Source organism: Vulpes lagopus, chromosome 21 (assembly GCF_018345385.1).
Source record: "Vulpes lagopus strain Blue_001 chromosome 21, ASM1834538v1, whole genome shotgun sequence".
NCBI lineage: Eukaryota > Metazoa > Chordata > Mammalia > Carnivora > Canidae > Vulpes > Vulpes lagopus.
In genome coordinates, this window is record NC_054844.1 from 4861715 (window position 1) to 4878954 (window position 17240).

The window sequence follows — 17240 nt, forward strand, 5'->3', positions numbered from 1 at the left end:
GAGTAGGTGTCCCATGCATGGTGCTGGGGACGGGGAGCTCCAGAATTCCAGTGCCATGCTGCCATCCCCACAATGGGCCTGCAGAGTGTCTTATTTCCCTTGGTGGCACAGACTGTCCAGGGCATCTATTATCCTGGAGCTGGAGCATGCAAGCGATAGGTATTTCCCTCATGGTCAAACTGCTACTTGTAGCACCAGGATCCAAGCACTGGCCAGAAGGGCCAGCCCCTCCCATGTTGCCATAAACTGTAACACCAGGACCCGTGGGTGGCTCAGCAGTGAGTGTCTGCCTTTGGCTCAGGTTATGATCCTGCGGTCCTGGGATCTAGTTCCGTATCAGGTTCACTGTGGGGAGCCTGCTTCTCCTTCTGCCTATGTCTCTCTCATGAATAAATAAAAATCTTAAAAAAAAAAAAAAGAAAAAAGAAACTGTAATACTACTGTCCTCACGCTGTGGTCAGGCAAAAGCCGGTGTTTGCAAAGCCAAACACATTTTAATGGTTTCTATGTTTATGCAAAAAGTGTAAATCTAGGCACCAGGCCTGAAAGGCATGGGGTACTAAGAAGAGGAAGGAGGGAGCAGAGAGTGGGTGCAGGGATACAGAAGCATGGTTCTATCACCTGGCATGATCCTAATGTGTCTCTGAAGGTTTTCCTCTGACCTCATCCCATTCCCAGTTCCCAGGCCTTGGCCCACCTTTCACTTCTGGTAGCATGCTTCTTTCTTTAGCAGGACTTTGACCTGTAGTCATGGCCCAGCAGTAGATCATTTGGGGTAAAGGGAGGGGCTCCCCTACTGCAGGGAGGAAAAAGTCTGCTGTTCTCAGAAAACTATTTTAGGGTCCACTAGGTGACAAGTGTTTGAGTTCTGTCTGCCTGATACTCATCCAACTACGCCAAAGGTCCGGGACAGGCTGAATGTTCTAAAGCTCCAAAAAAGAATAAGTGGTGGGGGGTGAGGTCTGAAAATGCTGACAAGCCTTCAGAGGGGTCTCATTGGAGAATATGACTGGCTTTTTCTGGAAAGCATTCTGACTCCACTTCAGTTTTTTTTTTTTAAGATTTTATTTATTTACTCATGAGAGACACACACAGAGAGAGAGGCAGAGACACAGGCAGAGGGAGAAGCAGGCTCCATGCAGGGAGCCCCATGTGGGACTTGATCCCAGGTCTCCAGGGTCATACCATGGGCTGAGGGTGGCGCTAAAGTGCTGAGCCACCTGGGCTGCCCTCCACTTCAGTTTGAATGACATTTGTGATAGATAATAAATAGACCCTTGGTGTGGGTAATCCAGCCAGCATAAAATTAAAAATCAGTTCAAACCAACCTGCATTAAGGAGGAGGGATGGGGTTGTGACCATAGCCCATGTATGGTTCTGAGAGGCAGGGGACGTGGTCTCTATGTTGTATCCTCATAAGTCCTATGTTAAAACTTATCCCCTAGGTGGTGCCCCCAGGAGGTGGGGCTTTTGGGAGGTGAGTAGGTCATGAAGGCAGAGCCTGCATGAGTGGGATTGGTGCCCTTATGAAAGAGATCCCCCAGGCACCTGCCTACCCCCTCTGCCACATGAGGACACAGGGAGAAGGCCACAGCCAAAACCAGAAAGTGGGCTCTCACCAGAACCTGACCACCATGGGGGCCCCGGTTTTGGGCTCCTGGCCTCCAGAACTGTGAGAAATAAATGTTTGTTGTTCATAAAACTCCATTTTATGGCATTGTTTTAACAGCAGCCTGAACTAAGGGAGGAGGCTACCCTTTTTCTGTTGAGACCCCACCAGGGGGATAATCCAAAAATGGGTAAGAGAGAGTTTCCTGTAGCTTTGTTTCATAAATATGTTCCCAAGAGGACCCTGCTTAGCTTGAAAAAAAGAGAGAATTTTGCCAATCTTGACCTCCCAACACAAATAGCAGGGCTTAATAGGAGGCTCAGACTAGGGATCCCTGGGTGGCACAGCGGTTTGGCGCCTGCCTTTGGCCCAGGGCGCGATCCTGGAGACCCGGGATCGAATCCCATATCAGGCTCCCGGTGCATGGAGCCTGCTTCTCCCTCCGCCTGTGTCTCTGCCTCTCTCTCTCTCTGTGACTATCATAAATAAATAAAAATTAAAAAAAAAAAATAAAGTGGATTTTCCTTTAAAAAAAAAAAAAAGGAGGCTCAGACTAGGACGAGGGGATGTAAGTTTTAAATGTTCTCTCACAGTGTCTGAGAAGGGGGGAATTTGACCTGTCTTGGGCATTACATTTCTAGGTGTCTAAGGGAAAGGACCGGAAGCATAGGCTCTAATGATGGTGTCCTGAGGGGAGTTGCTGGGAGTTGCTCTGGGAGATGGTGCCCAGCGGAATGAACTGCATTCAGGCGGGCCTGCCATCTAGGTGTGGGGATCAGCCAATGTGACCCAGGCTAGAAGCTGCTGTAAGGGGCAATGCATGGACCCTCATTCTTTCATTTATTTATTAGCTCATTCTTTTGTCCCTTGTTCATTGATTCAGTGATTCAACATGTGTTTGTTGAGTGCCTACTATTCAAGTATGGCTGAGGTGCTGTGGACACATGAGCAAGTGAAGATCCCTGCTCTTGCAGAGCTTTCCTGTTAGGAGGAGACCAACAACAATTTGGTTTAATTTCCTTGCCACATTTGAAATTAACTGCCACATTTGAAGGTGACAGATGCCGTGAAAAATCTAAATAAAGCAAAGAAACAGGGAACCCACAGTGCAATGGGTAGGGGTGCTGCGATCTTAAACTGGGGAGGGGATCAGAGCAGGTGATCATTCCGCTGGGCCCCCGGGGCCAAGCCCTAGTGTGGATGACTCTTACTTTCAGGAGAAACTGTTCCTTCTCATGTTTTATCTGCTGTTCCATTTCCTCGTAGAGATGCTGGATTTCTTCATCATAAGCAGCAATTTTCCTGCAAAAGTGGCAGAAGGAGAGTCTGATGAGGTCGACATAGATGTGCTTTATCCCAGAGCACAAGTCCTGAAGCCTGGGCACCAGAACTCAGTCAGGAGCTTGGGGATGGTGCCTGTGTAGGTCAGGTCAGCCGAAGCTGCGGGATCAGTTCCTTAGGGTTAGCTGACCACACAGACCTAGCAGCACCTTCTCCTCCTCCTAGATGAGGAGGCCATCATTTCTAGCTGACCCACACACTTCTCAGTGAGGCTTCCCTGGCTCCATCTTCCTTAGCCCTGCTTTACGTCAACAGCAAGCCCCCTGGCATCTGCTAGACGGACCTCCCTATTGGCCGCTGCTCCCTACACCTGAGTCAGCATAAAGTTGTGTTGTGCAGGCTTATTTTTGGGTTCTTGGTTTGGGTTCTTGTTTGGTCCCCTTCCAATTTCGGATGCCTGGCTACCTCAGCACTCCCTGAACTACACTGTAGAGGGCTTCTGCCACAATTGTATGCTTAAGTTTATGTGATCCACATTTCTCGGAAGATCTCAAGATTCCATGACAATGACAACCACTGCCACCATGCCCCCTACAAAGGAAGGAGGGACCACATCTGTCCAGTGCTCATGCCATCTCAGGCCCAGGGCCCCAGGCAGATGGCATGAGAAGGGGCAGGCTGGTTAAAGGTGGGTAGTGATAATGAGACGTCCTCATCCACCCTTCCAGCATCTTCTCCCTACACTGAAGAGACCCACAGGACAAGAAGTAAATACCTGGGTACTCTGCTCCTATATGAGACCAAGACAAATATGGCTATAGGAACAAGGTTTATAGGTCCTCTCTGGCATTGTTCCTCTTTCTCTCCCAAGATAGATCCACCTTTGAATGCCTCCCCCCACCCTTCATCACCTCCAGTTTCAAACCTGAAGGCTGAGCATTTGAACTGAAATGGAGGTTATCCAGCCAAAGCATTCCCATTCCCTGGACACTGCACTGTTACACCTCTTCTCCAACCTGCAGTTAGGTTCTCTCTGGCTCAGTCCCTCCCAGTTTTCTTTCTCACCTGCTAAGTGGAATCTTGCCTCAGGAGCAGGCTGATGTCTTGGCTCTCAAGGTCTGTTTTGAACATATGCATACTGTAAAATTTGGCACTTACCATTCTAAACTCAAATGGTGGCAAGCCCTCTCTGCCCTTTATTCAAGTAAGGAGAGTTTAATAATTAAGGAAATGGCTCTGATTTTCAGTTCTAAGAGGTACTGGGGAGATTTCTGAACAAAACCTTAGGATAGCAATGTGTCTATTCCTCGGAGCCCTTCATTGTTTTAACCACCACCTCCCTAATGTCCACTCAGAACTCCAGTCCAGTGCCAGGCCTTCCCTGCTGCCTGAGGATGTCCCTTCCTCACTTGTTAATACTGGCACACATGCAGACTGAGCATGACTAAGGAGCCTTTTTTGGTTGGCATTCGGCCTGTTCTGTAGAAACCACAAAACTGACCGAGACAAGGAACCTGTGTGAGATTTCATGGCCAAGGTCATTCATATCAGAGCAGAAGCCTCTAGGTTCCCTCTCTTGGCTATACCCTCAAAGCCAGAAACCCTTTGAGTTAGTATGGCAATGGCCTCAGGATGCACTCAGCAAAAGGTAACTTTTTTTTTCCAGAAATCGGTGTTTTTTTTAATAATAAATTTATTTTTTATTGGTGTTCAATTTACCAACATAGAGAATAACATCCAGTGCTCATCCCGTCAAGTGCCCTCCTCAGTGCCCGTCACCCATTCACCCCCACCCCCTGCCCTCCTCCCCTTCCACCACCCCTAGTTCGTTTCCCAGAGTTAGGAGTCTTTATGTTCTGTCTCCCTTCCTGATATTTCCCACACATTTCTTCTCCCTTCCCTTATATTCCCTTTCACTATTGTTTATATTCCCCAAATGAATGAGAACATACACTGTTTGTCCTTCTCCGATTGACTTACTTCACTCAGCATAATACCCTCCAGTTCCATTCACGTTGAAGCAAATGGTGGGTATTTGTCGTTTCTAATGGCTGAGGAATAGAAAAGGTAACTTCTGTGAGCTGGAGCCCTGTGTTTACTACCATCCTGGGTGTAGGAACTGTCTTGTTGGCTAAGAGTAAGAAATCTCTTCTTGCTCAATGAGAAATGTTTTAGATTGTTACTTTTGTCTTTAGCTTGCCCATAACAAGTATAAGAAAATCTTGGAGAGGAGTGCCTAGGTGGCTCAGTCAGTTAAGCGTCTGCTTTCAGATCTCAGGGTCCTGGGATCAAGCCCTGCATCTCATCAGGCTCTCTGTGCAGAGAGCCTGCTTCTCCCTCTCCCTCTGCTGTTCCCTCTGCTTGTGCTCTCTGGCTCTCTCTCTCTGTTAAAGAAATTAATTAAAAAGAAAGAAAGAAAATCTTGCAGAAAAATAAGGATCAGAAGAACCTGTTATTGAATAGGAACACCTCAAGGACAGAAATAATGCTTTTTGAAGGGACTTTCAGAAAGAAAGTCTTCTCTTGGTCCCTGGAATTATTTCTCTATGTTCAAAGAAATTCAGGTGCTAGATGGCAAATGGTATCAAGGACAAATTTAGATAGTGATTCCAACTATATAAATACTGAAGAACTAATAAAGTGAGATGAGAGAAACTTAAAAATTGATTTGCTCTGATAAAGCAATATTAATTACAGTCATCCATATAAACTGTTTACCACTTGTGCTTAATAACCATACAGGGCATCAATTCTGTACCATCATTAAATGCATTATATTAACTTTGCTGTAAGTTTTATTGAATTAAATTAATAAACTTTGGTTTTTATGCTCACATGTCAGTTTGCTTGTCATAAAGTAAGTAATCTTCAGAATGCTAAAAAACCGAATAGGGGGAAGGCCAATGGAGCCTCTGAATGGTGCCTACTTCTAGCCCTCATTAACAAAGGCTGAGTCCATTGCAAAGAAAGCCTGGGGTTCCAGGTAGGCATCAATGAGCCAGGGTCCAATCTAACCAGACCCGTCTATGGAACCAAACCTCTGGAAATTCTTTTGAATAAAGCTGGCATCCTAGGGGGTTGGCCAGGCCTGAAAGTCTTCTGAGGATGAATCCTATAGGACTGAATGACTCATAATCAGCCTTAGTCAGACACATGAGCCCCAGGAATGGGGAGCATCTTGGTGCTGTTCACATCATTCACACCACTAAACCAGCTCAGGGCTCTTAATATCTAGTTCTGAACCCGAAATCAGTTCATATCCTCAGCGTGACCTTGAGTACTCTGACCTCCTTACATCCCAGAGTAGCATCTGCCCCGATTGTCCTCCCTTGCCCCAGCACTGGCATGACAAACAAGAGAGAGGGCATGAAAAGCATTTGGAACTGCAAAGCCCTAAACAAATGTAGGGGAATATTTATTATTGTAATTATTGTCATGGGCTGTGGAGGGCAAGAGCCATTGTTCCCAAAGGGGAGGAAGGTCTAAGTTTCAAGGATAAGTGTTGCTGGGTTTGGCATAGGTAAGAGGCAACCAGGAAGATGCAGAACAGAAAGCTTTACCAATAAAGTTCCTGTCATATCAATCTGTTAGACACGCAGGCTGTGTGTAAGCTGGAGCTGCAGAGCCAGAGGCCTGTGCCTGTGGGGAGCTCTGCAGCGGTGGTGAGGACGGTAATGGTGAGAGACACCCTGAAAAGGTCTGCACGTGTGGCGTGCGGTGTGTCAGCAGGCACACCATATTCCTCCACCAAAGGAAAGAAGCAACCGATGATGTTTGCTTAGCATATATACCGGTGTTACCACAATTTCTAAAACCACTCATATCGCCTGATGCATACATATACTTTTTCGTCTTCTCTGTGTGAATTTCGCCACCTATCAGATTCCTCACTGACCCCTTCTCTGAACTCTTTTAACATCAAATGTCTTTAACTGAACATTTACTTTCAAAATCCTGAAAAATTGGGACACCTGGGTGGCTCAGTAGTTGAGAGTCTGCCTTCAGCTCAGGGTGTGATCCTGGGGTCCCAGGATCGAATCCCACATCGGGCTTCCTGTGGGGAGCCTGCTTCTCCTTCTGCCTATGTCTCTGCCTCTCTCTTTCTGTGTTTCTCATGAATAAATAAAATCTCAAAAAAAAAAAAAAATCCTGAAAAACTGTCTCGTCTGGGCTTATGCTGTCTCAACTAGGTTAGGACACCCAGACATTTTTGTCATCCACAGAGTCAATGCCCAAAATGTGAATGCTGAAAATCTGTATAAAAGAATGTAAGTCTTTGGATACCTAACTCAATAGCCCATGGAAGGAACATACTGGGGGAATACCAGATTACAGAGGAACTGAAGAATTTCAAGGTTGGAAGGTCTATCTGATCCAACCACCTATTTTCCCAGTGCTAAAACCCTTGCCACAATGTCCCTGCCATATATTTACCCAAACTAGGTTAGAACACCTCTAGTGATAGGAAACTTGGCTGGATCTCTAAACAGCTCTTTCATCTTTGGAATATTCTGGATCACAGAAATATATCTTTCTATGACCTTATCCCAGCTCTGCATAAAAACCTTTTATATATTTGAAAACAGCATTAAGACTTCAAGGAGTTGCCTTGGGTTTATGCCATGCCTCTCCACTTCCTCCAACCATGTCTCACACGGATTTTTTATTTTTATTTTTTTGTGTGTCCTTTCACCTTTCTCTTTACTTTTCTCTGAATATGCCCTGATTTAGCTTCCTCCAGCCATGGAGCCCCAGACTGAATGCCCAGGGTGTGAAGTCTGATTAGCACAGCTTAGAGCTGGACTATGCCTCTTGTTCTAGATACTGCATATCTATTCATGCAGCCTAAAATCACATTAACTTTTCTTGGCAGGCACATCACAGTTGACGAATGCTGAACCCATTTGTCAAGTAAAACCTCTAAATCTTATGTCAGTGTAATTGTTTTTCCTTTAAAGATGGTGCTACTAAATCATATCTCTTCCACCTTGTGCCTCTGTCATTGACTTTTTGGACATCAGAACAAGATCTCAGACGCAATTCTGCTAGATTCAGTCCATCTTTCCAACCTGACATTATCTTAATGGATCCCAATTGGCCATCCAGTGTATTCAATGACCTTCCAAGCTTCGTTGGTATTTTAAATTTTCAATCATAATGTAAAGTAAATAATGTATTATGTTGATTTATTGGTTTCGATGATTTAATTCATTGAAGGTGTTTGGAAGAGTGTCTTCATTTTTATTTTTTTAAGATTTTATTTATTTATTTGAGAGAGAGAGCACGAGCAGAAGGAGGGATAGAGGGGGAGACAGAGAGAGAAACAGACTCCTTGCTGAGCATAGAGCCTGATACAAGGCTCAATCCCAGAAACCTGAGATCATGACCTGAGTTGAAGTCAGACACTTAACCAACTGAGCCACCCATGCACCCCTAAGGAATGTTTTTAATATATAAAAACTACTGGTTTCTAGTTTATTGTGTTAGTAAATATATATATATATATATATATATATATATATATATATATATATATATATATATATGTAAGGTATCTACTTCTTAAAATCTATGAACTTTTCCTGTGTAGTCAAAAACATTATCAGTTTTGCATTACTTTCATGCGAAGAATGTGTGTTCTATTGTGGGGCACAATAATGGTTGTTCCTGTATATTTATCTCTTAAATTAAGCTTGTTGGTTGATAGTTTTAAATATTTTATATATTTATTGTACTTTTTGCCTGACTAATGTATCAAATCCTAGATGTTTGTTAAAATCTTCTAAAGTCTTGTTTTCATCAAATTTTCTTTGTTTTTCTAAAAGTTTTTGCCTTATCTATTATGTTGCTATATTATCTAAGGCCTAAAAATTTATTTATGTTGTATCTTCCTTATGGATAGAACTTTTTCAATTACTACAAAATATTCTTCGTTATCTCCCTTTGTTCATGTCATTGGTAAAAATATTGAAAAAACAAGGGCAGCAATCTGTAATAGAGCTCTCTGAACTATTAATACCATGTGGGCATAAATATTCAACCTATCTTCTATTAGGCATTCTCAAAACACTCCCACACAACCCAGGGCAGTCTTTAATTATTCCCCTGCAAATGTAGGAAGGAGGCAGCAGAGTAGTCATGAGCACCAGCATTTATCCTCACTTTCTTGCTCTTTCAGTATAATGTCTAGATAGTGCCTCTAGCATATTCCAGTGTAGTCTAGGTTATAACCTACTGACAGCTATGGTTGGCTTAGAATTCATTAGACCCAGAGTAAAAAGGCCTTGGTTCAAATCTTGATTCCGACATTTACAAGCTTTGTGGCCTTGGACAAGTCACATGTTCTCAGTGACATTCCTTTAGATGTCAGCCAAGGGGCAAGTAGAAACTGAAGGGGAATCCTGCAGCAGCAGACATGTGTGAAAATGGGAAACATAGGAAGCAGAAGACTCCAGAAAGGACAAAACCAGAGGTGGCTCAGGAGAGAAGACCAAGTGTAAAAAGAGAGAGCCATAACATCACCATCAACGTTAAGTACTGGTTAAGCCCTTTGTAAAGTAACATTCTGGGTAAAATAATTTAGACTTATGGAATGGGCTCTGTACCCCAGGATTTTAGCATCTAAGAACACCAAGTCCAATATTAAAAAGTGTCATGGAGGAAAAAAACAAGGGGAAGAAGCCACACATCCTGAAGTAGCCCCCACCCCACCGTGCCTTCCTGGCTCTGGTTGATGGTAACTCTGTGAGTGATCACAGAGCCCTACCTGGAGGGAAGTGGACAAGGCCACTCGAGGAGTGGGGGTCATGGTAGAGTTCTTAGGGAAAAAGTTAAGAGAGGCTGAGTCCAGAAAAGGGAGATTTTCAACAGTGAAGGGAAAAAAAACAACAATTATATACTCAGGATGCCACAGGGCAGTCACGGATCTAAAAGAATGAGTCCTATTGAAAACCAGGATGAAAAGCCCAGGTCCAGCTTAGAGGATAGAATGGCTCTCAGGGTGCCCGACTGTAGCAGATGCCTGCTTTGTAAAGGAGAACCATTAGCATGTGTGTGGTATTAGAGATTTAGGATAGGATGTGTGGGAAGGAAGGAAGGGTGGAGATACAGTGATTCTCATGTAAATACAAGGCTTAGTTCTGAGAGGCCTTTACAGTTCATTTGCAGGGAACTGGAAGGTGACATGCAGTTAGCAATAACTTACCCTGCCAGGTTCCCACAGGGACAGCAAAAATTAATTAACTTTCACAAAGTGATTTGCACATGGAGAGTTAAGGTACCACACTGGAGTAAAGCAATAATGCTCCGTACCAGTGGGGTTCCAGCTAACGACACAGAGGCCAAGGCCTTTCTGCTATAGAGTATTGCTTGGTCAAAATATCCTCCTGTTCCCTCTTTCCTTTTTGCCTTCACTTAGAAAGAGAATCTATTCAGATTTCAGAGGGTCTCAAAAAGTTATCTGGTCAACCTTCTAGGTTCTAGATAGGGGTGTGCTGAAATCATTTCAGGAAAAAGTGGTTTCTTCCTTCCATGAATGAAGGTATGGTCTTGACCTTGGACAAATTGCATTTTTCTATATGTTAGATAAATTACAGAAGCTTGAACTCAAGGTAGAACTTAGACATGCCTCTGGCCTTGGAGTGTAATCATCCTGATTTCATCTGTTTCCATTTGGACAGGCAGTGGTCTGATCACGTCTCCTAGTTTGCACAGTCTGGTGAAAGGCAGATATGAAGAAAGGAAGAATTCCCCTCCCCATCAGAGACTGGGCTTACAAAGCTCATGTATTCCCAACCTCTTTGTTTGGCATGTGAAAAAAATGAGAGTCAGAGCAAGGAAGTCTATGGGCATCCAGATACCCAGGGTCTGAGTACAGGGGAGGACCCAGGCCTGGGAAACGATGACTCTCTTCCCCCAAAGGTTCTCTTGTCCCTGCAGCTTCATATTACAGAATCCCAATTCTCAGGCTTATGTCAGGGCAGCAGGTATCATAGATAGGCTGCCTGTCAGGCCGTAAGACACATTCTCTCCTGGTCTAGACACCCTCCCAGAGCCGTGGGAAACCACTCTAGACAGAACGTGCCTGGATAGTGGCTGGGCAGGGGCTGCAATTTAAGGGCCCCCATGCCCCCCCAAGAAACTGCCTGAGGACTCAGTTGCACAAGAAAGACTGTGCAGATGAGGAAGTGATCCCAACAAGGCTCTGGGGAGTCCTTCTGAGTTTGTCAAGGCCAAGTGTGGCCCACCAGTGATGTGAAGCAGGCAGCCTGGGTGGCTTTCCGGGTTACTGAGCTACAGATGACTGAGCAGGGCAGAGCACAGCCCATGGCCTGTCTTTGATCTAGAAAGCACTTTCTTCCAAGAGCTCAAAGCACTCTCCAGACACCACCTAAGTCATCCTTACCCCCAGCCTCAGGGTTAGATCCTGGTAAAGAACCCAGCCAGGTCCTTATATCCGGCAGATGCCAACTCTGGCCAAAAGTCAGAATCCTGGGGCACCTGGGTGGTTCAGTAGGTTAAGTGTCTGACTCTTGATCTTGACTTAGGATGTGATCTCAGGATTGTGAGATGGAGCCCTGCTTTGGGCTTCACACTGGGCATCGCTCTCACTCTCCTTCTCCCCCTCCCTGCACTCACTAGTGCACGTGTGCTCTCTCTCAAAAAGTCAGAATCTCTCAGGACAGTTTATAAATGCAGACTTCGAGTCCCCACCCCAGACCAAATGAATCCCCCCTTCCTGGGGTGGGACCTCAGCATCCCCTAGTGATTCTGGCAAAATAATCTACTGCTGCCTCCAGACAGTATCACTCTACAGGTCCTGGAGAGCGGAAGCTTGGTTTGTTTTTTCCTTCCACGAAAAGGTAATTGGGAAGATGCTTTCCATGGCAAAGGAATTTGTAACTCTGATGGCCAGAAGTCCTTCCTAAACCTACATGGTATCCATCATGCTAGATGTAAAGTTCTCTGAGCTTCTGTGTGGTGAACAGGAGGAGCATAGCTCTATTACAGGGTAGCCTCCACTTCCAGGGAAAGATGCGAGGGAATCCTCCAGGTTCTGAAGTTTAGAGGGAGAACTGGGCTTCAGCCTGAGGTTCCTGCATTTGACCTTGTGCCCACTGCACCCCATGGGGCTGTGGCTACTCCCCAGTGGAGATACAACTGAGTCCAACATTGGACTCAGCATTCCAACTCAACCTTCACTCCACAGGACAAGGGGGTGGGAGACTGAATGCTCCCAGACTGGCCTCTTTCCCCTATTCCCAATATGTAAGTGAAAAACAAAACAAAACAACAAAAACAAAACAATCCAAGACAGGGCACCTGGGTGGCTCAGTGGTTGAGTGTCTTGCCTTTGGTTCAGGGCGTGATCCTGGAGTCCTGGAATCCAGCCCCACGTCAGGCTCCCCACAGGGAGCATGCTTCTCCCTCTGTTATGTCCCTACCTCCCTCTCTGTGTCTCTCATGAATAAATAAATAAAATTAAAAAAATAATCCCAGGCAGTGAGGTAAGGAAGGCCCCCGAGGCTGGTCTCCCGACACCAGCTGTCCAGGAGCTTGTCGTAGGAACTCAAGCTAGCTGCAGGCTCCGCCACCCCCCTCCCCCCAGAACCTGGAGGGAACCTGAAGTGGAAGCTGGGATGGACCTGGTCTGCTCACTGCAGCAAAACAGTAATCCTGTGGGGCATGATCCAGCCTGGGGAGCTGGAACAAGACCTCCACCCCCTAATCAGCCTCATTTTCTCTGGGCTCCACGGGAGAAAGAAATATGATGTGTGGTTTGAAAAAGGAGGAGGAAGCAAAAGCCTCTTCTGCCAATGGCAATGCTGTCTAGCATTTCAACGCTATGGGAATTCTCTGGTGGGCTTTATGGCAGAATTTTTAGGGGTATGAGCTTGACCTTATCAGTGTGATCATAAACTCCTCCAAGATGGGACTCTGAGTTCTATTTGCTCAACTCAGAGCTGGACACAGAATAAGTGCTTGTTACGTGCAGGCAAGAGTAACAATGCGCTGTGTCTCCAGGCTATGTGCACAGCACCAATGACTACAGCCATGTTTGGGACAGGTGCTCATTTTCCAGGTGGAGTTGAAATGTTTCCAGTTTTCCACACTGGAAAGCCAGCCCATGGAGGAGCCTGGGAGATGTTCTAGCCTGAATCGGGCCATTCCCCAGAGCATTCCTCCTCCCCCACTGATGCCTGGACACACTGCTCCCACACACAGCCCCAAACTCTCCGACTCATCTCCTAGAAGATGTCTCAGAGTCACTTAACCTCACCCTGGGTTATTTGTCAAGACTCCCATTTAAATATTCTAGATGCTATCGGGGTTTCCAGCTTCTTGTCCAACTACTGAGCTCCAAGGACCCTTATTGATCATCTGGTCCAGTCATAACCCAGAGCGGGATGTGACCAGCGTTTTTGTTTCTTTAATAGAAGACACGAGAAAAAAAGAGAATGTCAGAGTATGTCACATGCAATAAGGGTGAACTCCATTTCAGGAAATTTTCAATTACACACACACCTAAGTGTATGGGGGTTACAAAGTCAAATGCATTTTTTCTGGCGAGTCACAATCACAGGAAGTTTGAAAAACACCAAGCCTATTTTCTCATGTTTCCAATAAGGCAAATGACACACAGAGATGTAAAGCTAGTTACTTGAGGTCACACAGCTAGCTGGTCAGTGGCAGTGCCTGGGCAAGAGCTCAGTTTTCTCTTGCCTCCTATTTTAGTGTTCTGCTCACTAGAGCCGCAGGTCTCTGGTTCTGTACCCAGAGAACACCCCTGGTGTGGGACAGGGCCATAGAGCTCTGGGAACCCTCAGCCCCACCACAGCTGCCCAGCTAGGAGTGGGCCCCCATCAGCTGACCCAGGGCAGCTGTACCTGGCAGGGATATTGACAGAGGATGGGTATAGACAGCGAGAACCTTTGGCTGAGCTAACTTTGCACATGCAGCCAAGAATGACCTTGACTTTCACCTCAAGAACTTTTTAATCTTTAAATTAGGGCAAAAACACTAAAAGAGGCCACTTTAGGATGAATGCAAGGGCTACCCAGCTCCGAAACAAGTTAAGAGCATTGCTCTCTCCCTGTGGGAGTGCAGGGCCACAGAGAAGCACCCTGCAGGGAAGATTCCAGGCTATGAGCTGGGTCACTGCCTGCTCATTCAAGCTGTGACCACTCTCACCCTCCTTAGATGAAAGAGTACTCCTTTCTGCAACATGCTACCTGTTTCTGTAGTTCTTCAGGGTGATCAACACTGGGGTCAGAGGAAAGTAGGGGTGTAGGAAGGGTCAGAAAAGAATACAGGCCCTTATTTTAAAGGAGAGAAAAAACCAAGGCTCAGAGAGGCCAAGAGACTTGAGCAAGGTCATAGAGCTAGCTGCTTGGAGAGCCATGCATGACTTAAATTCAGAGCTCCTGTTTCCCAGCTCCCCACTTCTCAAATCCACAAAGTCCCTGGACATTTTGGTACAATGCAGATTCAGTAGGGTTGGGGCGAGGCTTGAGATTCTGCATTCCTAAGAAATTTCCAAGCGATGCCGATGCTACTGGCTCTACCCCATGTTATCTGGAAGGTTATATAAATGGATCTTTAAACTTCACCACTGCTTATATCAAGGCTCAAACTCTCTACTGTAACCAGTGAATCCTCTACGACTAAGAAACATACTTGTTTAAAATAATAAGCATTATTATTTTAACATGCATCAAATACTTATTTTGTTATCACCCCTATCTTATGTATAAGGAAGCTGAGACTCAGAGAGGTTAAGTAACTTAGCCTTGAATCACACAGCTAGTAAGTGGCAGAGCCAAGATGCAAACTCAGCTCTGTCTTGACTCACAGCTTAACCAGCTAAAAGTGGTGCAGAAGCACACCCTCAACCCTTCCTTTCTCTGAGCCTTGGGAGCTTCTCCCCAGAACGCTCATGACACTCCTCCAGCCAAACCGTGTTTTCCCCAGCACTACTTGGCCACAACTTTCTCATAATTCCCACTCCTAAAGGTCTTTTTTCTCCAGATCTGTGTAAACCTAATGGACTCCAACAAGTTATTTTTAGAGTGATCTAGGGGAGACACAAGCTGCAAAGATGCTAAGGGTAATGTGTGGTTGGCTAATCCACGCAGTAAGACACATGGTGATCTCCTTCTAAATCAGGGGCGTGTATGCTTTCACCAAGGCCATGTCAGCGTAGACTCTGAAGTCCAGCAGCATGGACTCTGAAGCCCTGCCCCAGGAGGCAGTGCCAGGCACCAGGAGTTTGGCAAGGAAGGGTGCATCATCTACGCTGGAAGCGTTGAGGACTCCCACACAACAGGAGTGATCTCTGGCAGAATTACTGGGAGGACCGCTTCGGCGCACTTCCAGGTGCTACCCAAACCCAACCCTGTGTTTTGGCCACATCTTCAGGATTATGAACCATCCTTAGTTACACTGTGCTTCACCAAATGTGAGCTCACTGCTGTGACATACATGTGATGACTATGGACAAGGGTGGCACCCATTTCCACACGTGAATGAACATCTAAATGGCTGGCCCAATACCTGTGGCCCAAGGCTGACTCCTGTTGGCTCCAGGTTCAGGGTTCACCTTGCTGGGGCTGCCTTCTCCAAGCAAAGAAGTGTGAGAAACCACTAACTACTGCAGAGGCCTTGGTGGCCAAGAGGCAACAGGACATGAGGCTGTGATGCTCCAGAGAATGATCAGGAGGGGACTCAGTGGGGCCCAGGGCTGGTCTGCAGTTAGGGGGTAGGCCCGAGGTGTTGGGCCTCAGTGTCTAGATGCAGGGAGAGTTGTTTTCCAACCAGCCTCAGGTGCAAGGCTGTCTTGCTCCAAATGCTGGCTCTGCCACTTACTAGCTGTATGTCCCAGTGCATGTCATTTACCTTTTTAATACCTCGATGTCTTTATCTATAAAATGTGGAGAGCACTGAATAGTCCACATGAGCCGGTATATATATTTAAATAGTGCCTAGCCTTTTCAAAAAAGGGGGGCAGCGAGGAGTGCCTGGGTGGCTCAGTCAGTTAAGCGTCTGCCTTGGGCTCAGGTCATGATCCTGGGGTCCTTGGATCCAGGCCCATGTCAGGCCCCTGCTCAGTGGGGAATCTGCTTCTCCTTCTCTTTCTGCTGCTCCCCCTGCTTATGCTTGTTCATTCTCAAATACATAAATAAAATCTTTACAAAATAAATACGTTAAATAATAAATAGTGCCTGGCATGTGATGAGGGCCTGATTAACGTGAGCAAGGGTATATATATATATATATATGATAGCCAGGGGTCCCTGCCTCCACTCTGGCAGACAGTGACAGGGAGGCATCATGGAATGAGAAAGCACACTTTGTGTTTCTATTTTTCACACACACATGTACAGAGAATGGCCAAGGCTGAGTACCCACTTTTTCAGGGCACACTCCAGTTCATTCTTCTCATCGTGAGCTTCTTGGAGCTGGGAGAAGGTCCTGGTCAGGAAATCCTCAAAGCTGGACAGTAAGTGAGGTTTGTCCTTCTTCAGTTGCAGCCAGAGTTGCTTGATATCACTTTCACTACAAAAGGAAGGGGGACATTAGTGTCGGAGCATGGGAGCACCAAGGTCCCCAGATGTGAAACTGACAGCCAGCACATCTCGAACATGCAGTGATCTAGCAGTGGCTAGCATTTACTGAGTGCTTGCTATATGCTAGGTAACTCTATGCATATCAGCTTATTTGACCATCACGGTAAACTAGGAGGCTGGTGCTCTACTTCCCCCAGAAGAGGGTGAAGTGAACTGTCTCAGAACACTCAGCTGGTAAATGACAGAGTCAAGAGTCAAATTTGGGGCCATCTGGCTCCTGTGTTGGCCTCCTTAAACTTGCACACCACTGCTTCCACCTCTCTGGTTTTTCCTGACAGGCTGGTGGTGCTGAGCATGCCCAGCCATGTGCTGGAAGCATATAAGAATGTCAGGAAGAAGGGAGGAGGACAGGAGTGTAGTGCATGTGAGGACGAATGTCATGGAACTAAAACAGGGAGCTTGTTGTCCCAGGAAGGACAGTCCTTGCAGCTGAGAGGTACAGACATGCCATCTGATGGATGGCAGAAAGCAATTGCCACTGTGGGGGCCAGAAGAGAATATGCAGCACCCCACTGGGGCCCCATGGCACTGGGAAAACCTGATAAGTGAAAGGAAGGGAAGACACAAATCTGCGAGGTGTATGCACACAAATGGAATGACAAATGGAAAGCTTTCCCAGGCATGCAGAGGGACAAAGACACAGAGTGACAAGCCCAGAGCCTCCCTCCTGCCAGCCTCACCCCTGGCCAACAGGCACAATGAGCAGGTGTGTACATAGACACACA

The 17240-nt window shown here is 46.1% G+C and overlaps 1 protein-coding gene across 4 annotated transcripts in view; it reads right to left on the reverse strand.

The window, feature by feature from the left end:
- Nucleotides 1-17240, reverse strand: part of CRACR2A (calcium release activated channel regulator 2A) — a 165952-nt gene that overhangs the window by 54252 nt on the left and 94460 nt on the right. For all 4 annotated transcript variants that reach the window (XM_041735817.1, XM_041735815.1, XM_041735816.1 and 1 more), the window contains 2 exons: nt 16298-16444; nt 2821-2911 (listed from right to left, as the gene is read on the reverse strand). In XM_041735817.1, coding sequence (XP_041591751.1) covers nt 2821-2911; nt 16298-16444 — 238 coding nt within the window. The remainder of the gene's footprint in view (nt 1-2820; nt 2912-16297; nt 16445-17240) is intronic.